Source organism: Ooceraea biroi, chromosome 5 (assembly GCF_003672135.1).
Source record: "Ooceraea biroi isolate clonal line C1 chromosome 5, Obir_v5.4, whole genome shotgun sequence".
NCBI lineage: Eukaryota > Metazoa > Arthropoda > Insecta > Hymenoptera > Formicidae > Ooceraea > Ooceraea biroi.
In genome coordinates this window covers 11,460,547-11,484,984 of record NC_039510.1, presented here as the reverse complement: position 1 = coordinate 11,484,984, position 24,438 = coordinate 11,460,547, and the positions used below count along the sequence as shown (strand labels likewise).

The following is a 24,438-nucleotide window of genomic DNA, read 5'->3' as shown; positions in this document are numbered from 1 at the left end:
CTGCTCCTCTTTATTTTCGACTTTCCCATTAATAATTCATATATTCCAATAAACTATACGACTAATAATGGTTAGTCTGGCACACCGATATTACAAATTCCTTGACTTTGACTCAGCTCGTTCTCCTCGTATCGGTCTTAATACCGCTCCTCCTCCTCCTTATTTTCATTAATATCCGCGCTATCTCTTCATACCGATTTGTGTAGGCGTCTATGATGACGCATGAAGTAGATCTCTGTCTCGAGAGAGAGAGAGAAGAGACGGCCGTTTTCGGAAAACGAAAAATCTCTCGGTCTCTTCTACATTCTCGACAAAGTTTTGGTCTTGCTCAAGCTCTCACTCTCGCTCTCTTTCTCTCGCTCCCTCCCTCTCGGTGTCCCTTGTACTTTTCGTTCTCACTTAGTCGATCGCTTGTATAATACAAAAAGCATTCCTTTAAAATCCTCGCGTTATTATAGGATGTTGTAGCCATTACACTCTTACATACTATCTATACGCGGTAATCGTATCTATGTAAACTCACTCAGCAGTTTCGTAACGCTTATAATTCTCACCGTCGTCAAGTATCGCGATCGCCTCTAGTTCTCGTACCTTGTATCTTATCGCCGAAGAACGATACAGTGAAACCGAATGAGGCTCACCGCACCGTCGCTTCGTTCACTTCGTAGCAGCGAAAGAAATTAATGTCAATGATGTGAGAAAAATCGCGATATTGTTACATGATGTCGTGCGAGTCACTCTGAGTTACTGTGAGCATACTAATATAGTACAATACTGTTGTCGCGTAATTGAATAGTACGCAGAAGTTCGAGGATCACCATGACGACATATATATAAACGCAAGGTGTCCCACGTAAAATATTAATTTCGGAACTTGTTAAACACAGTAACAATCGTTAGAGATATTTTTAATATTTTTAGTTCTTTAATATACATATAACATGCTCACAGAGATTCGCTCAGAGAGTCTTACGTGATACGTGGAATATCGCCGTAGATTCCTCAAGAGAGTCTCTGTTAATTTCGCATCAAGCAGTGATATATTTCATGTAAAAGGTCCTTAGCGAGTCCTGAAGCACTAAAAAAGATTTTGTTACTGTTTGTAACAAACGTCCCGAGACGATAGCTTGTGTAATATTTTACGCGTGGGACAACCTGTATATTCTCTCTTTTCTATAGTAAAGTTTTAAGGTTCATCAACAACGGATCTCTCGTTAATCCCGAAACCATGTAACTGCAATTAAACATCGGAAAAGGTCAACAAGGTAGATTCTTACGCGATTGCTGGGTTGATTGATATACAGGACGAATTTTTGTAAGACTTTATCACGAAGAGCATCGCGAGTCCTTATAGAAAAATACTTGAAATCCTCTCAAGGATACCGCGTTTAAAGTTCTCGATCGTTTTGCTTATGTCAGAAAGCATCGGCAGTGCTTCTTCAGGATATAGGAGGTGTACACACCCTCCTCACCGATTTCTTCGCTTTTTGTTCCTCATAGTTGGCCGTATTCGATTGTGTCCGATTCGTTCGATAGTATCCTCAAAGTTGACGCAATATTTTTCTATAGGATATAACTGATCCGAAAATATCCTTCAGCTTTCAACGGAGCTTTTCGTTGTCGACCGAGGCTAATAAAACGCGATCGCGACTCTCCATTAAATCGAAGGCGAGGATAAATCGACGTTTTCTTCGGAGAGCGAAGAAAATTGAGAGCTCAATAACTATGAGTCGGTCGGGTGTATTTCCGTCCGGTCGCGTTCGCCGATGTGTAAAGGATGTTCCATAAATAGTGTAAAGAGCTTCGACAATCCAGTAAAGTAGCTACTTCAAAGAAGAAAATGTTGTACAAATGCGATTCTTCAGAATAAGATCTACATGGGGCATCTTCCCATTAAAGATTATCTTGCCGATAAATTACCGAAGCCTTTTATACTCTATCATGAAACACCTTGTATATCAACGTGAAAATTAAAAGGTTGCGATTTGTACTCATGTATACGCTTGTGGCCGACTTGAACGTCGATGCGCGAAAAGAAGGACGGTGTGTGTGTACGTACGAAATGAAATATGATCTAGAATCGCGACCATGTCAAATATGTTTTCAGAAAATTTCAGAAAATCCTCTGCGGACGATCTTTCGTTCCGTGAAAATTTCCGCTCTGATTAAGTGAAGTCAAAATTATTTCCTCCAGTTCCAAACAAATCCCTTCGACATGGTCACAATTTTACACAGATACCTGCGTAATATACACGTCCCACATGTCCTTTTAGGGCTACGATTTGTCTTTTAAACTATTATACACGTTTATCAAGGAGATTACGAGATATTAATCCTCGGAATTCTAAATAAAATACTAACTTGTAAATCCCATGGGGTACATCTTGTTTCTAATTTCGTTTCAACTTCACCTTCCATATCTAACATTCTGTATTCTACTGATTAATGAAACCAGATTTCCGAGAATTAATTATGAAAAAAATTCAACATTTTTCCTCGCTTATATATTATTCGATATCGATTCGTGATGTCTTTGAAGTTGTCACGATGAGATGAGACAAATCTAATAGTGAATGTTTCTGTTCGACAATTGTAAAACAACGCGAGTCTGTATGCTGCGCAAATCGAGAAACAAAAATAAGTGCAATGTCAAAGGATGTGTGTGTGAAGGAGAAAGTGTATATATAATAAAGTGTTTTTTTTTTTAATATTTCACTTAAAAAATATACATTTTAATGATCAATTATGAGGAATTAATGACAAACCAGTTTTTTTTTCCTCAAATCACGCCATTACCGATCTGTGATCAGATTTCTGTACAATTCGAATCGCAGGAATTGTTGTTTAATAATCGAACTGATCACGCTGCAAGTACTCTTGCTTCTCTGGACGATCATGCGCGTTGATTGAATCGTGGAGCGATTAATATGTCGTTTACAGGTATAATAAAGTTTTTTCTTTTTGTACGTTCATAATCCAGTCTCAACATTACATGTTTCGCTAGGCTAAACGCGCGCCACTTAAATATGAATAAAGTCGAGAAATTAGCGCCTCGTGCTCACGATGTGATACTTTTAACATTTAGAAAGTGCCGAAAATCGCTCCCATTTACATACTTGAAAAAGATGCCGAATACACATGAATATTCGAAAATTTTATTTTATCAATGTGATCAAAACATCACACAATAAAAATTTTTGTATAAAAGAATTACTGTTCTCCAACTTTTATTTTATTTTTAGAGAAGATAAAAGAAAATATGCTGAATATTTAATAAAAAAATATAACTGAAAATCGTACTATCGTGAGCACGTTAAATGAGTGGACTTTAGCCCATGTTCCCGAACATTCTTTCTCATTCTCTCTCTCCCTTTCTTACTCTTACTCTTATAAAACTGAAGAATAACTTCGGTTTACAAAATGTCTAATACTAAGCAGTAAGATATCGCACCAAATGCAAAGAATAAAAGAGTCGCCATTGCATCCCACGACATTTTTCACGCATGTGGTATGAATATCTTCAACGCGAAGTCTAAAAAAAAAACGAACGGGGATGCAATACAACGACTCCTCTCTTACTTCGCAATCAAGCTCCGTCTCCTCAACCGTGTCAAAAAAATATATCATATGTCCTACATACAAGTGGGTATGAAAAATAAAAAATATTTTTTGGCCATTTTTCGTTTTATAACAATTTTTTTGGGACGCAAATGGAAGAAGGGACTGTGATGTGGAGAGGAGAATAGAGGATTCAAAGGGATAGGTGAGCGTAAGCTGTGATTAGAAGAGGAATGTTTCGATTTCGAGGATAGGGAGATGGCGTCAGTTGAGAAGGCCGTGAGAAATGTAAGGGATGCGTGTTATGTGCGAGGGAAGGATGATGGGAAGATTGATACTTGTGAGGATGCGGGACAAGGTTTTGGGAAGGGTACACTACTTGCTACCGACCTACTTCTTTAGGATATAGGCACTATACTACTAGATAAATCTTATTTACACATTCTCCAGTTTTCTCTTACCACTTTACCTCCGATTGATACATCGACTACGATTACAAGAACAAGGAAAATGATCGAAATTCGCTCGATTCATCGCACACTCTTTTTTTTGAACGGATTGAATGTTCATTGAAATCAAAAACTATCTGATGACGATCTTGAACACGAGAATTAGTATTTGATAATTAATAATGCATTAATAATCTTTTCTTTCCATGAAAAACAAATGCGCTCTTTTCGGAAAGATGTACATCAATCGCGGATGTGAATTTCTGGTAAAGAACAATCGAGAAGTGGATACCGCGGCGGGAGAATACTCAACGAAGAGTGTGCGGACAAAACATGAAAGGAACGGGACACGTAATACTTAAAATATATATGACACGTGATTATTTTTATTTTTTTTCGCGTTTTTTTTTTGTTTTCTTGTAAAAGTGTAACGAAATTTCGCTCTTCTCGCATCGTGATTCGTTCTTCGTAGGATTACTGCGCTACAGCGTTGGCACGACGCGGACACCAACGTCTTACAATATACGTTCTCTTTCGTCAACCGCCGCTTAGCAAAAGACTTACACCTTCGTGTTATTGAGAAGTAAATGAAAATGATAATGTTTGCATTCATATGCACAGCATGTATAACCGACCGCTGTGATACACCGAAACTTAACACTACGATCCAGCCACTGTACAAAAAACATCATTGCAATTTCAATCTTCGTGAAATAATCGTGAAATATTCTAGTTTCGTGGTGGATAAACAAAAATGTTAGATCGAGATTTACTCATGCTATATAAGATAGCACAATATGTAAATACAAAAGGATGAAAATGAAGAATAATTTGACAGCCGATCGGTATTATTCAGCGGTACCTTACGCTACATATTTACGACAAGGTGCTGGGTTTATTTTCCTTAAAGGCTAGCAATTAATAATTTCTGCCACGTATATCTTACTCACATGCGTACATTTACCCTCGCACTCTATCATTCAATCGTAAACTCGTTACGCTTACAGATCTGTGTACTTATATGGCCATTTGTATTTTTTTCTTTTCCTTTTATATTTTTTTTCTTGTACGGCACACTTCACATTCGTTCTACTTTTACACTCTTATACTATATATTATTTAAAAAAAAAAAGCATTCACTTACACCCAAGTCTATATTGATGCTTCTTCGAAACGCACGCTCGACGTAAGAAAAATTCCTTCGTCCCTTTATTTCAGGACCAAATAGAAAAGGTAGTGAACAATTTCGCAGATTTTTTCTCGAGCGTACACTTAATTGCTTAACATGTAATGTGGGTTATTTTGCATGGAACTTCGCGCAAGATGCTGATAAATCAAGAAAAGAATAAGCGAGAGAAACGTGTGTGTTCTCAATGATAAGAAAAATAATTTGTTTTATATACTAGATGATTATTCATTAATGACGTAAAGAATTCTTTGGCCTTGCGCAAAGAGGCCGATAAACATATCAATCCTCCAATATTCTTCAATATTTCCCTTTAAGAGAGCCCACCCACATTGTATATTGCTTTCCGTACCTCTATATATCGTAGCTTTCTTATTTACACGGATTTTTATCATATATAATCTCATCCACGCGCGCTAAACACTAATCTTTATCTTATCGGTACTTAAAAAGTACAAAGAAGACAGAAGTTGATAAAAGCCGTATCCGCCATGTTCTACAGCAAGCGAATGACTTTCTAAGAAAGTTTCCAATGATGCAATTATAATGTACAAACGCACATCACCCTAGACGTCTCCTCCAGAGTTATACAGTTCTACAAGGAAGATCTCAAAATCCTGAAATGAATATCATTAACGCCGGCGTTAACTCTGGAGGGACTGCGATAAATGTTACAAATATCTTCCTTATATTTTCCTCCCGTCCTCAAATTGTACAAGTATAATGTAGAATAACATGCGCAGCATTCTCCCAGCTGCCCTGAGTAAAATCCGTCCACAGCATCAGTATAGAAAAACAAAGCAAGAAAATTTTTTCTTTTTTTATACATCTTATCCTGTTTGTTCTAAAATATAAAGCAAGGAAAACAAATATCGACAATTTATTTCTATTCAAATCAAAGTGTGCAATTTACGCGGAATTATAAAGTAGAATGAAGAAAATTCGAGAAAGATAAACAATTTATACAAAAAAAAACATAAAGTATTAGTGAATGGAGTGACGTTAAAAATGACCAATTTTTAGTCAATAAAATTCTAGAAAAATATGTAACGTGCTAATTAATAGAAACATTTTACAATTTTACAATTTAGAAATTCTAAACAGATTTATCATGTGGCCATTCTCTTTGTAATCCACTTCCACCGTAACTTCTACCTCCCGAATTTCGGTTTGAAATCTTCCTGACTTACAATCTATCGCGTTTCTATTAACCTAGTATGAGCAAACTATAATCTGCACCTGTGGGCTGAGGCACCCTCACCCGTTTGCTCCGTTCGAGAAACATGTTATGGCTCGAATATACTTGAAACATCAAAAGAGCAATAAAAGGAACATTTTTTCGCCTTGCATCGGTTGCGTCTGTCGACTTTTTCTTTTTATTTGAAAAATTCGTGACGAACAGTAAAAGTAAAAATGACATTTACGTAATTTGATCGTGCATTCGAGAGTGCGCACAAATTATCACGATCTTACGAGGATCTTATATATCTTTCCTTTTTCTTTCCGTTTTAATTTACCTACACACATGAACGCGCATATGTATCTTCAACGTACGTTACATGTATCGAAAAAGATCAGATTACGATGATAAACATCGATTGATGCCTCAATGTACATCCGATTTATTTTCGGCATGCTTTCCGCGATGTTGATTCGCTGCATGCGATGTCGATGTGTGGATAAATGAATTATTCAAAATCCGCTATACGTATCTATGAATGATGGTACAACGATGCGCGTGTTGTGTAGCTCTGTATTACTGTACAATGCAACATATAACTGCGTGACAAACGAATAACACGCAGCGAGATATAATGTTGGATGAAATCAGACTTGCTTTTATTTCCAAAAGATGCGACAGAAAAATTACGCGCGGCGCGCAACGTCGATGATCGAGGTCAAACTGCGGTATGATTATCTTTTTACTCAAATTGTGACAAATGTCGTCCTAACATACCACAGCAAAGTACATTTTTTTGTTTTCAATGCGTTTACAGCGCACACTTTTGTTACATTACAATTAAGATTTATGTTCTGTAGGAGAACGTACATTTTCCTTATCTCTGTTTTATATTTTACACTTTACATTTTCTTTATACACATTATTTTAATAGTTATGCTACATATAATGTCATAACTATCGCGTTATCAATTAATTTGAAATTGAATGGGATGCAAATCTTTTACGTTGGAAATAAAAACAATCTGGTTATCATCAAACCGTCTGCTAAAAAGGAGAATTTAAAAACAAAAGAAGCTTACAGCTACTGAAAAAAAAACAGACAACGATGATATTACGTTTTCGATTATTCCCGCGGCAAATACTTTTACAATTATTATCGCTGTCGTCACTATCGTAAATGATTGAGCCTGTTCTCGTTATCCGCGCAGAATCAAAGACTCGACTTACGCTACGTTTAGCTTCCTAAGCCGTTGGAAAAAGTATTGTACATCGTTCGTATTCTCGTGTAACTACAAAGAGACAAGTGATACTGTAGCAAGAAAGGGTGATGGATTTTATAGCGACCTCTCAGCCACTCGGTGACGCAATTACCGCTTTGCCGGTCTGACGTTCAAGCAGATCCGAGCGAGCCTTCAAACGGCGTTGCATCAAACGACTCTCGATCGGCGGTGAAAGCCCGAACAAGTTCTGCAGCGAGTCTTTGTCGATGACGCGATCCTTGCCGATGATCTTAGGGTCGTTCAGGTCGACGCTGGTGTGCACGGAGCATGACTTTTGTCGCGTACCATCGAACTCGCTGGAGGAATGGGTCGTGAAGTGCTTACTGTTCTCGGACAGCTCGCTGCTAGAGTCGGAAATGTGACCGTACGGATGATTGTCGTCGTCGGTTGACGACGTGGACAGTCTGGGCTCTCGGTTTTCCGCCAAATCCTCGAGGTTTAGAGAGAAATGCTGAAGTACCACACGATTCACAGCCATTGCAGACTCAGCGAAAGCTGAGAGTTCTCGAGCGGAGTTGTTCCTCCTGGAAAGAGAAACGTGACAGTTGCAAGTTACAGTGATAAAAGTTGAGCGAAGATGCGAAACAACGACAAGTTACGAGACTACGAGAAAACTCACCTTATGATATGAGGCGTGGTAAGTGATCGATCACCAGTCTCGACGGAAGTCGGCCCGGGATTGATCCAGGGATGTTTCAGAATACTATCGGCGCTGAGCCTCTGGTGGGCGTTCTTGACGAGCAAGCCTCTGATCAAATCTTTTGCGTCCTCGGAGATGCATCTCCACTCGCTGTCGGGAAAGTCGTATCTGCCCTCCTGAATACTGGTGAAAAGCATTTCCTGACAGGCCTGACAATTTTCACCCCTGCTCCAGCCGCAATCGGCGCCGCAGTTTCCATAGAAAGGCGGATAACCGCAAAGCAGTATGTACATGATAACGCCGAGACTCCAGAGATCGCAACGCTTGTCGTAATAATTGGATTCGCCGATGAAAGCCTCGACCACCTCCGGCGCCATGAACTCGGCGCTGCCCACCGGCGTCAGAAGCTGCGGCGTTGCCACAGGACTAGACAGCGAGTTGTTGAACTTGATGCCTGATCCAAGATCGAAGTCGCATACCTTGATCGGCGTCAACTTGTCCGGATACACGCACAAGAGGTTCTCGGGTTTGAGATCTCTATGGGCAATCCCTGAGCACGCACAGCGAAATTATCATCTCCATCTTATTCGCGATAATCCTCATTAATTTGCGCGAGTATTACTTCAAAATCTCGTGAAAATTACCTTTCTTGTGAAGAAAGTTGAGCGCGCTCGCAATTTCCTTGACGATTTGGCTCGCCTCCCTCTCAGTGAAGTGAACTCGCTCTTGAATCCTATTCAATAACTGGCCGCCGTTGACCTTCTCGAATACGAGGTAGAACTTCTCCTCGTCCTCGAAGAACTCGATCAACTGTATGATGTTCGGGTGGCCTTGGCAATGGTGGAACGTCTCGACCTCCTTGAACACCCTGGCACGCGCGTGTCCGGGGATCTTATCAATGATCTTCACGGCATACTCGAGGTCCGTATAGAGGGATGTACAAGTCTGGACCGACGCGTAAGCACCCTCTCCGAGGACCTCTCCGGTCAATTTGTACAGTTCTATAAAAATGGCATGAACTTTTCATTAGACATCACAGTCTAGATTTTGCGATTTTAAGTAATATTCCGAAATATTCGTGATCTTTCGCAAGAGAAAAGGGGAGAGAACGAGAAGAAACAAACATTGCTTTTGTTTTGCAGATCTTTCGTACGACTTGTACATGTAGTGACTCCAGTATTCGCAGCAGGCACAGTAGAGGCTGTACTAGTGCAGTCTTGCTATGCCAAGTTTAACACTCTCAGGTCTGTCACGCATGGATTCATCGTGGTGAATCAATACGAGATACTCATTCGACATGGAATTGCGTCGCTCTGCGATCACGCGATTGGCGATTACGTTGTACGGCATCACGCTACAGCGACACGGGGGACCTAACGTCTATGCTACCGAGTCGATCGAAGCGCGTTGGAGAGCGCACATTGAAGACGCTTTCTTCCGCCGTATTTATTGCATTGCATTGTAACTTTCTGCGCAAATAATAAACGATTCTTCTGTCTTAACATTTAAAATCACTTAATTCGATTACTAATTTTTGAGTCATTCAGAATCAGAGTCGAGTCATCGATGATACGCAGAAAAATTGATTTGTATTGAAATCTATATTGAAAGTTGCACGTGACTCAACTCGAGACGTGCCGATCGTGATTAATTTTATGCTCGAAAGGCCCAATTATCTTCGGTTTAAAATGGGCTGGGCCTGGAAACGCGCGGTATACGCGCGACAGCAGACGTGTCCTGTTCTGACGGGCAGTCAATGTCAAGGTCGAGAGGGGTGGTCGAGATCAGAGTGTGGAACTACGACGCACATACCCCGAATTTTCCCTCTCTCTCGGAAGTTCATGCCAGCTATCCACGGGCTCCTTTCCTCTCCTCCATTTCACCGCGCATCTCTTCCCCAGTCCATCCCTACCTCGTTCAAAACGTTACGAGCGCCTACGTTGCCGCGTCTCCGCTCGCCCGCGTCCTCCCGGTTACTCTCTCTTTCTCTCTCTCCCACTCCAGTTTTCGCCCCGATTATACGTGTAGGATACGCGCGCATGGCAGCGTCGCCAGCGCCTAGCAACCAGAAGCCGATAATATGCCTCCACGTCTCTACGTCGTTCTATACAATTTTAACACCGGCGAGAACGAATATAGCCCGAAAATCCAGCGGCCGTTGTTCCACAATGTGATTAGCGTCATCTTGACTCACATTGAAAGATTAAAAAAAAGTAACGTTCTATTGTAAGACCGATTACTCCGTAATAATACAGATAATAATTCCCCAATGATGATATTTCGAATGACTTGGGAAAAAAATCTGTCTGATCGGTTTTCGTCCAGCGATCGACCAAGATGCAATGGAAATTTTGTATGTGTATCTTCTACTGTACTCGCGACCGAGTTCTATCGACTTGGGGATAGTATACATGTAGTTCCAGCGTGGTGGAAGGTTCTCGAACGAACCCGAGCTCTCGAATCGATCACGCGGATGACGCAACTAACCGAGTCAGTAAATTCAATAAAGTTTTTCATAAAATCACTCTGCATTAATAATCAAACGAGATTGAAAGTGAAACCTTTTTACTCCTCTTCGAATCATTAATCATTCAATCAATCAATTACGAATAATTATTTTTTGTTTACGCTGCCGATGTTTTAGTGTTATGCATAATTATATAAATAAAAAGAGTAATTATTTATAACTGTTAACGATATACGATAATGCTACATGTAAACAATCCCGTAACTCGAAGATAGTCGAAGTAAACTAACGTTTCGTGTCGAAAACTCGTACAGCGAATTTCGTGGCTCCCTGCGAGTCGGACTATCGATCGTGCAGGCGACGACTCCGTGGCCGAATAACCGTATTTGTCAGCTGCGCAACTCGGATTAATTCCGTTCTCGCATTCTTTTAGGAAACGATGATCAGTTTATCGAAATCAAAGGTGTAAAATCGTGCACGAGACGTTCAAGAGAGCTGACGCATTTACTGGCATTTTTTTCGCCAAATCAAATTTCATACGGAATTAACACAGCTGTGTCACAAATAGAAAAGCGATTTGCAAAAGAGATATTCTTCAGTCGCGAATCGTGACTGATATTCTGATACTCTCCTGATCGCGGAACATGGAAAAAAGATAAAGCGGTTCTTTGAGAGGTAACTGCGGGGAAGAGAACGCACTTCCGGTGATTATAAACGAGCGGCGTGTCTTCCGCGCGTTATACAAAATTTCAGGGCGTCTGCGCGATCGATTATCGCCGCTCCGCCGTGAGTTTCTCGAGCGTTCCGAACTTGCCCAAGGTCGCACGTATCTACGAAGAGAACTGCAAGTCACCAGGCGAGAGGAGTCACACCATGCTGAGTGCATAAAATCTGTTCTCTTATCGAAAGATCAAGCACAATCTCGTTCTTTCTACAGAACTCGGCTTTCGTTCATCCTTCCTTTCTCTCCCTTCTTCCTTCTTTCACCTTATCTTGTGACAGATTCAAGATATAAATCGCAGAAATTCCTTTTCAGATCATGGTAATGCGTTTTTTTTTCTACCATCATGCATCCATGTAGATGCAAATTTACCTTGGAAGCAAGAGGACAGCACAGATGACCCGGAACGTCTCTTCCTGCGCCTTTTACGTCTCGCCTCTTCCTGACGGGCCTGCACCGCACTCATGGACTCCCCCGTCGTGGCTACATCCCGGCAAGTGCCATCGCCTGAAATACACAAAAGGCGTGTATCAATCCACAATCAGTCCAAAAACTTGCAACTCATTCAATTTAAACACGCATCATTCATCTTTCATTGATCCTCAATATCGCCGTCATTGATAAGTACAAACAACGCGCTGTCGATTTGCGATCAATGATGGATAATGATTAAAATAATGGTAATTTTTCAGCATTCAAATGTGTGTCGCTCGACGGTGCACTCTCGAAGACGTTGCGCAACAGCTGTGTTTATTCGCGGACAAAATAGTTTGCGATCCGCCACACGTGACGGTACTCGCGTTCCTCGTTATCACCGTTTATTATTATGGTCTTATCAACGCCGCGGTATCATCGCGCGACGCGGCTGTTAGTCACTCACTCGGGTTCACGCTCGTTACCACCCGCTCGCTATCGGCCAGCGATGACTTTTACCGGGAGTATCTGCTGCTTAACCCATCACCCGCGTCACAATAAATATACAATAACAATTAACGCCGCTGCATTGTGACGCTGCCCGTCACGGACGCGGCACGGACTATATAAAGGTGCTATTATGTATGGGGGAAGATTACCGCGCCACGTAAGCAGGGAAAGAGCTCTGCATTTAATGAGATGCTCTGTCTTTATGAATAACCGCGCTCTCATTGGTCAAAGGTTTAAAATAATGCTTGCGCCGTTATAATTATCATCAATAGACGTGTCGTCGTCTAGCTATTTTCAACGCATCGTAAAATAACGCACGCGTTTATGGTTTGTACGTGTGACTTACGTAATACTGTTTGTGCGTCACGCTGGTCTGCGGTCATTAAAACCGAAAGCCTAATTCGCCGTGTAAAGCATCAAGTAATAAAAATAATAGGGACAACGATTAAGCAACAGAGAGAGAGAAATATCATTGAAAATCGTTATTTTATCGGTCCCTCACTGGTCGAATATCTCGGTTGCCGAGGATACTTCCCCTGCAATAAAATGCGAGAAAGGGGGAACCCGGCCCGGGGGGTTCCATAGGGGTGCCTCGATTGTAGAGGCGGCCGAACTTTTGTGCCCGGCAGGAACGGGAAGCGTATGTGCAATCGATTTAGCCGGAGGGTAAATGAAGACGGGAATAATTCCCTCGTACACTCCGGCACAACAATGCCGGAGTAGTTTCTCGAGAGTTCTGGCGGTTCCTCCGTTGCGCATTACATTTCGTACACGTGTACGCTTTGAGCGCCGATCCAATAAATAGTTTTTCAGAATAGGGATCAAGTGACGACAGTTTTAAGGTCTTTTTAAACCTGACACCACGATTTCCAGTACGACAAACGGCTGCTGATGTCAAACATCGAACACCTCGGCGGGGAATGAAAATCTCGAGGAGGAATGATGTGATCCGACGGAAAAGCTCGCTTGAAGTGAAACTCGATGGTTCAACGTGGAGACAACGAATAGCGTTCCCTTGCAGTCCTTGCGGTTCGTACACGTAGGCAAGTTCTGTCTTCGCACTTTCTAATTCAGCCGCTAAAAATGGGACTGTTGGTCGCTGATACGAGAGCCCGTCGTGTCGGCGGTAGTTTGGCGTTTCCCTCTCTGTTCTCGCGCTGGGAAAGTTCACTCGGTTGGCGCGCGCGAAGGCGCAGCCAGCCCCCGGAGAGAGAGACCGGTAACCGGTACGCGATTCACGATCTTCGTGTTAACGGAGATATACGGCGGCAGCGCAGATATATATTTACGAGAGATGTATATCGCGCGCCGCTGGGGTCACGCTATTTCTGCGATGTTTCCGCGGCACAACGATCAGGTCTATGCCTCACCAAGTGTACGCGACAAGTTTCCGTGTCCTACAGAGACTACTCCAGATTTCGTTAAACTGGTTCTTGCCAAGTTCCCGAGAGAAGTTCGAACAGTGCGTGAATGATGACGCAATGGATCGCGAAGTCATCTGGAACGAATACTCAATCGAAAATCATTGATATTGCGAAACTGATAATGATATATTCGACATACAGAAGTCGCACTTCTTTCTAAATTCAAACCATGACTATAGACGATGCGGAAAAGTCATCGGCAAAGACGCCGATCGCGTGGGCGAGGGCGTCGCGACGACTCTTATGGCGCGCTCGATGTACAACGGCAATGATGAATAATAAAGCGTGTGAGTGAATCGACTTTGCCACTCCTTCGAGAATGGACAGACAGACAGACACAGTCGGGTCGCTCGCGTGGGTCGAGGAGAAATCAGAGCCGGATCGAGAACACGCGGCTGTAACTGTAAGCCGGTCGGGCTCCTCTCCCATTGTCTGTAATAATCGCAATGATCGATTACCACGGTGGGGAGGAGAGGAGGGAGGAGGAGTCGTGAGATACATCGGGCCGAGCGAGGAAAACGAGTATCGCGGAATCGGAGCAGAGATGGCCAATATCACCCGAGACAGCCCGATTTCACAGCGCGGCTACACGCGAGCTATATTTAACTCACGTGATGATGACTTTAATCGACGACAAATATAGTTCGAGCCACGTTCGATAGTCTGACTCAACATGCGCCGCGCCGGCGAAGAAACAAAAAGTTACTTAATCGTTGCGGAGTTCATCGGAGGATTCATTGATCGTCACGCGAATTCCGGGAACTGGCCGGCTGGTCGTTCTTTGTCAGCGTCTTATCGCCTCGCACGTCAAACCATCTTCGGGTTTCATGATGTGATCCGAGAATAAATACGCGATGCTTCGACCAATCCTACACCGCTTTGTCTCCAAAACTCGCCGCATCTTGTGTAGAAAGAGCTCATCTCCTCTCCTTTTTTTTCTCTCTCTCTCTCTCTCTTTCTTTCCGGAAGCACCGAGTTTCCATTCGAGAGAGCCGAAGCTTCCTCTTGGATCAATTTCTTTTCCATTCGGAATCATTAACTTTCAGCGTGCACCGCCGGCGACAATTTCCGTCATCATAATTTCGGTGGCGCACAGCGGAATGTATTTTCGTGCGTCGCGCGACGTCGCTGTCGCCGCCGACGCCGCACAACGACCGGCACCGCACCGAGTACCCGCGAGAGTTCAATGACTGGCACAGAAAAGGAACGCCGCCATCTTACGCGAGATATGCACGTACGATAGCATCCTATCCACGCGGGCGCGCGGGCGCTCGCGCTCGCGCCGGTGATTACGCGAAAATCGTCGTCACACTGCGGTGATTTTTCTTACGTAAGCCGCGGAGAAAATGCAATCGATGTGCACCGTCTGCCATAAATAACTGCCATAATAACGTCCTCGCGTTCCCCAAGATCAGATCTGCAATTTCCCAGACGGGAAAAAATAAGCAGGTGCCCGATTCGACGCGCAACAATGGAAAAATCTTCCCGCGAGATCGGTAGATCCCGCTTCAGGGTGGCGGATCGACGATAGCAAAAAAAAAGATAAAATATGATAAAAACAGCCCTTGTTATTTCAATCTGTCGGACGTTTCACGATGACCCGAAGAAACGCCGTGCGTGCTCGTAACGAGCGTTTTCGAGATCAGCGCGGGTGAAGGTGGTGCACGACCGCGTAAATAATGCATCATTAACGATCACATAAATTAAACGGGCGAAACGAAACCGCGCGCACGAACACCGCCGCCCAATTAAAGGGTCAGGCACAAAAGGGAGTAATCACGCGACGTGCCGCGGAGCGTGACTCTCGTTTTTCTACCTGCTATCGTTACATGAGGCTGCACATATGTGACGCGGAAACCTTGCGGAGGATCGGAGTGCCGACGGCATACCGCGAAACTTTTCCGTTCGACGAGCATCACTCGCCTCGCCTGTCCAGTTCCCTACAATCTTACCGTAATCGTGCGCGCCGGACTTGCCCAATCAACAGCGGACAAACACGGTCAGCGTTGCGCTCCGCGATTTCGCACACCCTCGTTACATCCACCGCGGTTTTCTCCGTGAAGTCATCGGGTATATTTGGGCGATGGTGCATCGTCCACCATGTCTTTGCCATGAGCGCATCTTCTTTGTTCGTTCTCCTCGTCTTTTATATTCTTCTTTATTTTTTATATATTTCTTCGCCTCATCTTGCGATGCGATACCACACGTTTTGGACTCTTGGTAATCTTGCTTGCTCAGGCAGTCGTTTGTCCGCTGTTTTTCATAATGTATGAATGCGGATTCCTGAATGATCATACGTGCGAGTATTGATGTTCAACGATGATCAAGCGAAGGACGCCGGAGTGCGCTGAACGTGACGCGGCTCTTTGTCCTTCGAATCGTGTGTGTTTCCCTTTAACAGCGCGCGAAGCTGACATGCGCGGCACGGCACCCTTTCCTCCCTTCGTTCTTTGTTTGGGTCGCCCTATAACCGACTACTCGTTCTCCCTTCGTCGTGATCCGCCGGCGCCGTATCCTGAACAGCCCCGTGTATACCGACTAACCCACTTCGTCCCCCTTTCGCCGTCCCCCGAAATAATCTGCCGTGCCAACGACGCGTCGCTCGGAAGCGACGTTGGCAAAACTCGATCCTGCCATTGGCTCTGTATGTGTGTGTGTGAGCGCGCGCGCGCGTCCGTTTGTTCCGTCCAAAAATATATTCCGCGAGTTCGTCAGATATTAGCGTAAAATTATCGCGGAGAGACGCGTCAGCGGGATTAGATTCAGTGAGATTCAATCCGCGAGCGCGGCGAGGTAACTTTGTCTCTCGAGCGTCACAGACGCGAACAAAAATAAGAATACGACGTTCTTGCACATTTTCCCTATACTATTTTTTCCTTTTTAATTCTCTTTTCTTTTTCGCATGTTTCTGCAGGAAACAATTACTGCGGATTACTGATCACTGATAATTCGTCGACAACCTTGCGCATCCCATTAACAAGCCGAAGACGATTGATCAAGAGATTACAAGTGAGATGTAAATATACGAGCGTGCTTATTCCATCCTGCTATTTCGAACGTTCGAGCGCGCATATACCCGATCCTTTTTATTGTTATGACCGTATCAAGCGTTGCATAATTCAGACGCCAGCACGTCAGCATCGCGGACTTTTTTCCAAGTCCCTGCTTTTAGAAGTTAACGAAGACTCGGTGCGGTATAATTAGCGGCCAGCTCGTCCAATTGACAGGTGATTAAAGGAGAGCTACAGGATATGAAAGCGTTTACGTAAACGCGCACCCAATGTTTGTTGTTAATCCGGCGCATCGTCGCGATATCGCCTCCGTTACCTCCATCGTTTTTATTTTTTGCTCGCGATAATAATCACACGTAAATCGATCGAACGAGTCTGGCAGAAAATACGATGCAAACCCGACTCGACGCATTATGTCGAAACTTACGGAATCTCTCTCGAAGCAGACGGTTTGCGTAATGCAAAGAAAAAAAAGGGGGGGAAAAAGAGACGATAATGCTGGTCGAAGCAGCTAATGGAACCTCGTGTCACGATCCTATTGCCGTATGACGAAACCTGTTCGCGCGTTTACGCGAATCAGAATTCCCTCGTCGAACGGAATGAACGTCGACGAAGTGGGCAGTCGAAACCGATGAACGGTCAAACGAGTCTTCTTCTTTTATGGACATCTCCTCTTGGGACGTGGAACCGGCGGCGGCGCTTTCTTCCTCTTCGCATCGCATCGAACGGGTATCTGCTATTATTTTTCCTAGCATATCAACAGCGTACAATGTTCACAAGTGACTACTCGAATCATTCGGATACTGTGTCAACGTTGTGTGACCTCGATTATCAGGAAACAATCGATATACACACACGCAACGCGACGTAGCCGGCGTCTAAGCAGATGAGTCAAACGGCAAATACTCGCAGCACATTTTCTTTTTGTCTTCGCAACAAGAACGCGAGCTAGGGAATCGCTCACTGCGTAATCACCGGCCGGCGTATGAATGCCGCTTGCCGGCTTCGAGAAAGTTCTCCTGCCGGCCCATTCGTACGTGATCCTCCACGACAAAGAACGACGAGCGTCGTTAAATCGCGCGAGCGCAACGAGCATATTTGCTTCACGTTTATGTCGCTCCGTTTCTGCTTTGCCTATCAATGACTCGAGCACGAAACTCGTCAGTCATCCACTTCCCCTTCCCGCCCGCTGTCTCACCCCGCAACAACGGCGAAAATGCAGATCGCGAATAAATATTCGTCCCGGCATTCGTTACCGGGTCGTTAGACATCGACTGGTGAAAATGGCCGCTGTTGCCGCCGTCTCCGTTAGCCGGTTTACAAAATAAATATTCATGTACAGCAAGGTGCCTCATAAGTCGCGAGCGTAATCTCAATGACAGATCCTCCGATGGACAAGGCTTTTTTCGTGGTGCTAATGTCGTGGAGGTACCGATAGATATCGTGGAAGGACAGCTTCTCGCAGATCAAGTTTTGGAATCGCGGAACAAGTATTACAAATGACAGAGCCAGATTCTGTTTTAAAAGAAAGCCAGATTTCAAATGGACTTTAGTAGAATTATAAAGATTTAATTGTATTGATTTGATATGAAGAAACGATTATACGAATGGATATGGTGTGTCAGATACAGAATATAGATACCAGTGATGTACACAAAGACAAGATGTAAAATTGACAGGTTCTGTTACGAGGACAAGATTTCAAGAAGACTTGAAATTACTTCTTGATCTTGGAGCTGTCGTTGAGCTGTCGCGAGTCGCGAGACATCCAATATAGAGGACTAGAATTTTTCTTACCTCGTTCGGCTGCCTGACTGCCGTCCTCTCTCTCCTCCAGGATCTTCTCCACCATGTTTTCGCTCGTGTTCTGGACGCTCTCGTAGGCGATTGTCCGCGTAAGATCGAAGAGTCGGTTCACTGCTGTCCGAGAGATCTGTCCGAGCGCGCGTTTTCCGCTTCCGTATAACTCGCACCGGTAGCAATAATTATAAAAAAGAGTCAGTCGTATATACAAAAAAGCCTATCCACTAAGATACTGATATAATCTTCCTTCGAAGCGATCTTCCTCTTTCTCTCTCTCTCTCTCCCTCTGGATCTTCGCTGTCGCGCCGCTCGCCTCTCTCTTTCTTTCTCTTTCTCTCTATCGCGCAGAGGGTCGATGTATATCAGCGTCGATATCACAGATATAAATAAATATATAAAGCCTATCTCTATCTCTATCTCTCTTTCTCTCTCCGCGCGCGATTGTTCGTACTCTTTCTCGCACGAACGATGATGACACGTCCACAGGTGCTACTGCTGATAATGATGTTGCTGTTGTTGCTTTTTGAATAAATACTATCACAGACTTTGACACTGCACTTTCTCTCAATCGGTCATCCTCCGCGCTGATTTTTCCCCTTTCTCTCTCCCTCTCTCTCTCTTTCTCTCTCTCTCTCTTTCCAACTCTCTCGGCGGTGATCTTCTTCGCCGGGGTGCCTTCCTCTCCTCAATAACCGAGCAGCCAAGCCTTGCCGTCGATGAGAGGCTCGTCGTCAGCCTCTCGCCAGAACCTTCTCCGCGATCTGCTCTCCGCCACCTCCACCTCCTCCGCCTCTTCTTCTACTCGCTCCTACGCAGCTCTCACGCCGCAGAAGGTTTTTATCCGGATGTACCGGGCCTTCTCGTACGCGAAAGTCCCGCGATGGTCGTCGTAGCTCCGTCGTCGCTATCGCACAGCCTCTCGCACGTAGCGGCAGTCGGGCTCGGAAGCGCATTAAAAACCCTTCGTCTAACACATCTGAACTCTCTACCTCGTCACCGTCCCTCACTGCTCGGCAGTTGGTTTCCGACTGAGCTCACCAAGATGGCCGCACTGCTTACTAACAGTCCGTTCCTCCCCTCCCCGCGCCCCCGCGCCAGGCTCCCCACCGCTGAGACCACCGCTGTAGAGGTCCTCTCTCGCCACCGCCGATCCGCGAATCACGAGGCTCCGTCGACGCCCTGCGAGTCACGTAGGCAACGTGGTTCTCAGACACGGGCTCCAATGGGCAGAAGGCCGTATGATGCAAACGGCGGCGCTTATTAACGGAGCGGAGCCCGTATGATGTAAATTGCGAATCTTCTTCTCTGTTACGCGGCGTAACATCACACGTGTCACTGCACGACGCAAAGCGTCACGTGCGATTTTTCTAGCCTATCGTGCTCGCGATGTGAAACTGCACCCGGAGGCTCGTCCCCCTTCTTATCGCTCGCGATTGTTTTTGCATACGCCTTTCGATTGATTGATTGATTGATTGATACTTGTCTCCACGGAGAATTCGCCGAGCGTTGATAGTGCTGTTACTAGTAACTTGTTATATAACTATCGATCGGGATGCATAACCGATAATGCATTCTGATTAAAATTCATAGGTGGCAGGTGTCATGCGAGAGTAGGGGTAACTGACCTCTTCAGTATGACCAATCCGCTACGTGAATCCTAATAATCAGTAGCAGAGCTCATGATAGGCAGGTGCAGGGAGTGCGTCGTACCTGGGCCCACGGTCCTGGACCTTACAATGAAGGAAAAAGGGCCCGAGAGAAACTTTGTATCCCCTGATAAAATTCCTCTCAGACGGCCTGATCAGTATTATATTATTATACTCTTCTACGCTTGATTGCATTGATAAAAAAAGGACCGTACGATCACGAAGTTGCATCTGATTTCTCATTTTATTTCGCGACACCCGATGTGCATTTACGTAGTTCCCGAGTAGGTAGATAAATCGAGTAAGCGCGAGATGAGAATCGCTGGCGGCGTTCGCTCCGGTTGCCGGCTTCGGCCGCGCCATTTTGCGCGTAATAACACGGAGCGCATGGCGTTTTCTACGCCGTAGACATTCACCCTGAAAAAAAGACGATCGTCGCCACTCTTCCTATGGGGGACCGCTCGCTCGTCAGGATTTGCGTTGCGCTCGCTATTGTTTTTTCGCCAGCGCCAGCGCGTCGCAGGACGCGCGCGAAGTTAAGTCAGATAAGGACGGCGGATGACCGATGCCGGTTGCGTGACTGCTTGTTTTCGGCGGCGTGGATGCGCGCGCAAGGTGCTCTCCGGTCACGTACGCCGCGGCCGACACGTATCGCGCAGTCGCGGTAGCGGACACGTAGGAATGGGTTGGGAGGTTTCAAAGAGAGGGAGATTGTCCGACTACGGGACGTCGCGCGAGTCCAGGCTAAAGTATTTTATCTCTCACTGAAGAATGAAGAGAGAGAGGGAGAGAGGAAAGGAGGTAGAGAGGTACAAGCTTTAATTCTCTGTACACTACTCTCATGATCATGTATTACTTTATCTATAACAGCCGTCGCGTGCTTGTAGTTTCGAATACTCTCTTCACGACGCGGCCGGTGCGCGGCGACGTGAAGTTAGTCACGGATCCGAAACTGCATAATCGCGTCACTAGGCCGTGCGTTACGCACGCTCTTGCACGTACATACCGTCCGTTGCTCCATGCGCAATGCGTAGTACGCGTGATGCGCGAACACGCGTTGTTTTTCGATTATGCGACATCGCGCGACTTGTTGCCGGCAGGATACGATCGGCATCGCACCAATTTATTAGCATGAGCAGCATTTATCGTTACGCAACTAGTATTGGCGATTCAACAACCCAGGCGCTTCCCCGTCCCCCTCCCCGCCGTCGTAGTTGTCGCGTTGCGATCTCTCCTCGTCGCCGCCGCGTGACGACGCCGCTTCTGGAAGCCTGGGTCCTGTTTCCGGAAGAAGAAGCCTGCGGTCGTAAGAAGGGTCATTCGTTCCTCTGGGCGACTCTCGCGTTCATTTAATTCGTCAGGCGCGCTTACTCGAAATTTAACGATATCCTTATTTCATCAGGCATGCGTATCCGCGATACCATCTTCCGGAAACGTGTATCGCCAGGTGGGTTTCGGGAACAACGCGATACACAATAGAGATGAATGCGCAGTATGCGTAGGTGTATACATTTCACATTTGAAATTTATGTATGTATTCAAAAACATTTTTTTAATTCTTAATCTTTTTATTTTTTATTTTTAATACACTGTACATATACGTGTATGCTTATATAACATGTGCGAATACGTCTACACACACACATTCTGTATGTGCTATATGCTATTCTGGTTCGTCAACCGCGGAACTGCGCGGAATTATTAAATTTGCAAGAGGCGCCTCGTGTCGGCGTGCGAAAACACGTCATCGTTGCGTAATCCCGGTTAGACAATGGGGCAACAGGGGTTCCGAGCGACGCACTGTTGTTGCCAGTTTAGCGAACTTTGTTTACCATAACGAAATGGCGACGCACTTCCTTGAGTAAACATAGGACAGTGCCAATGGGATGAGTTGTAATACATACGCGCGTCTATATAGAGAACGGATAAGCCTCTTTCGCGATGCGATCAGCAACTTATCTGCATACGCGCGGACGAAAATAATGCGCTATCGCGTTAAGCGCCGACCGATATCGTGCGCTCGTGTAACGTGAGATTACCGTTTGCGTCATGTACCACAATCACGGCGAAAATATCAGTTAACCGATTGATTTATCATATAAAAAAAAGAAAGGGGGAGAGAGAGAGAGAGAGCGAGATCAAAATGCGCATCGTCATAAGTTTTATCTGTGCTTTCGCTGCTTCAGCTTCGTGCCCAGTACACGTGCACTGAGACGGTCAGCGTGAGAGCGAGCAGTGTTATTTAATTTCGTTCACGAGATAATGAAAAATATAAATATCTATCTAAGTCGCTTGACATCTGTTTAGTCTTGTGTGTATCAAAGTCATCTACCCTCAGATTGACCATGCCCTTGACCAAAGTCTCTGAAAGAAATTTATACAAGGGAGTACAAAGTTTTTTTCGGGCCATCATTCCTTCTTGATATCCTGTCTTATCCGCTACGATTTTATTCCATGAGCTTGCAAGGTCCAAAAGGTGTGGAACACAAAGTTCTAGAGATAAGCTATGAGCTGCTGAAATAACATGTGATATATAGTTGACACTCTCGGGCCCCCTTTTGGACCCCAGACTCGGGTACGATGTACTCTTTGCACACCCCTATCACAGAATACGCCCTTGACTCGTAATTGACACAATTATCATGCACGTCTGTTACGGTTAAAAGAGTGTAGAGGGACAGCGATATATTTTCTGTCTCATCATCGTGTTAGGCATGGTGAAAAGTAGCCACGCTACATGTACGCTTACGATTTCAGGCGTCCGTTTCAAGGGCGCCGGCGAAAGAGCGCAATAACGCCCGGGAAGAGAAACGACACCGGCGAGTATTTCGCTCTCGTTTCGTCTTGCGAGTGTTTACGACCGTCTCGAGGCATCGCAAAAAATACCACACGTCCACGACTTGAGTTACGTAACCGTTGTATACATGGAGAACAACCGGCGCCACGACAATGGACGTTGATCGAGCAACTTTCTTGGCAGCGGGGTATCGAGAAATTCATCTTTGGTCCGTATTTTATCTCCTCCCACTAATTAGTTCTCATCGTGACCTTATGAGCGACGCGCTGGATGCTGGATTGATTGCAAAACGTCATTGTCTTAATCATGTTTATCGTCAGGGCCTTAATGTCTGTAATTACTGAAAATTCAGCGAATATTCAGCCGTTCGAACACCCGTCTCGGTACATGAACATTTCTTAAATTAGCTGATAAAGAAAACAAGATATCTCATTTTATAAACATGAACTTTTCGCAACTCAACATTGCGTATGCAATGCGATTCAACGCGCGTAATGTAAATTCGCGATCACACGCTGCATAGAAAAGTGTATACGCATTTCGAAAGGGTCGCCGATCAATCTGACTGACCCTGTTTCCGCAACGACCCACTACAAAGTTTAGAAAAGCCGCTCCCTTCTGTGAGAAAATTGCTCTCGGATTTCTGGTTCTCGCGCGTATTAAAAATGTATAAAAAAAAAGAAAATAGCCGGCTCCATCGGTCGTCCCTAATAGTCGCGCGAATGCGCAAACCGGTTCCTGCACGTGGCAGGAGTCCTTCAAACGTGCCCGGCCAGCCACTAGACCCAACTACTCCGACGCACAAACGCACGCGACTTTCTTTTTCTGCTTCAGCCGAGTCGACCGAGTCGTCCGCGCGTGAATGAAGACTTCGCCGTTTAACCTTGCGTTCCTCCTATTTATCTGTACGTTTGATTGACCGGAAATTGCGGAAATTGCGCTCGCTGAAATTATGTCAATTGATAGGTGTCTACTTTTGACATCTGATAGTCATAATGTAATACCCGGCGCGATTTGTTATTCGTTACTCTCATATCTCGTGATGCTTAAGCGAAGCACGGCATTAAGTAGCAGGGCGTGCTACTTAATTTATGTATTGTAATCAGAGTAGTGTCATTTCGCACTGCGCAGTGCCTGCGGAGCATCGCGAAACAGGCATTTGCTATTTCATAAGACGTCATGTTTTATCTGGCATTTATCCCGTGGTTATCCGTGCTCGTTCGCCTTTTCGTATTCCGATATGTGTGTTAGTAAGTAATGTTTACCGTGATAAAGGTATGTGTCGCTCGCGATTAATTCGCCGACGTATGTATGCATGAGTTCACGAGCGAGCGCGATAATAAGTACGA

The 24,438-nt window shown here is 44.8% G+C and overlaps 1 protein-coding gene across 1 annotated transcript; it reads right to left on the bottom strand.

Moving 5' to 3' along the window:
• Nucleotide 1: 1 nt before the first annotated feature.
• LOC105281123 (MAP kinase-interacting serine/threonine-protein kinase 1) lies at nt 2-19,670 on the bottom strand. The gene is made up of 5 exons (XM_011342140.3): nt 18,641-19,670; nt 11,857-11,991; nt 8,941-9,297; nt 8,276-8,846; nt 2-8,180 (listed from the first exon to the last, which is right to left on the bottom strand). Exons 1-5 carry the CDS (start codon nt 18,693-18,695, stop codon nt 7,724-7,726), a joined length of 1,575 nt encoding a protein of 524 aa, XP_011340442.1. The 5' UTR covers nt 18,696-19,670; the 3' UTR covers nt 2-7,723.
• Nucleotides 19,671-24,438: the final 4,768 nt, after the last annotated feature.

What these genes read in the sequence shown, in the direction of transcription:
- LOC105281123 (XM_011342140.3), bottom strand. Translation starts at nt 18,695, where the DNA reads ATGGTGGAGAAGATCCTGGAGGAGAGAGAGGACGGCAGTCAGGCAGCC. An exon ending in CAACTTTCTTCACAAGAAAG is followed by an intron (nt 8,847 to 8,940) that starts GTAATTTTCACG and finishes GTGCGTGCTCAG; the next exon opens with GGATTGCCCATAGAGATCTC. An exon ending in ACCACGCCTCATATCATAAG is followed by an intron (nt 8,181 to 8,275) that starts GTGAGTTTTCTC and finishes TTCTCTTTCCAG; the next exon opens with GAGGAACAACTCCGCTCGAG.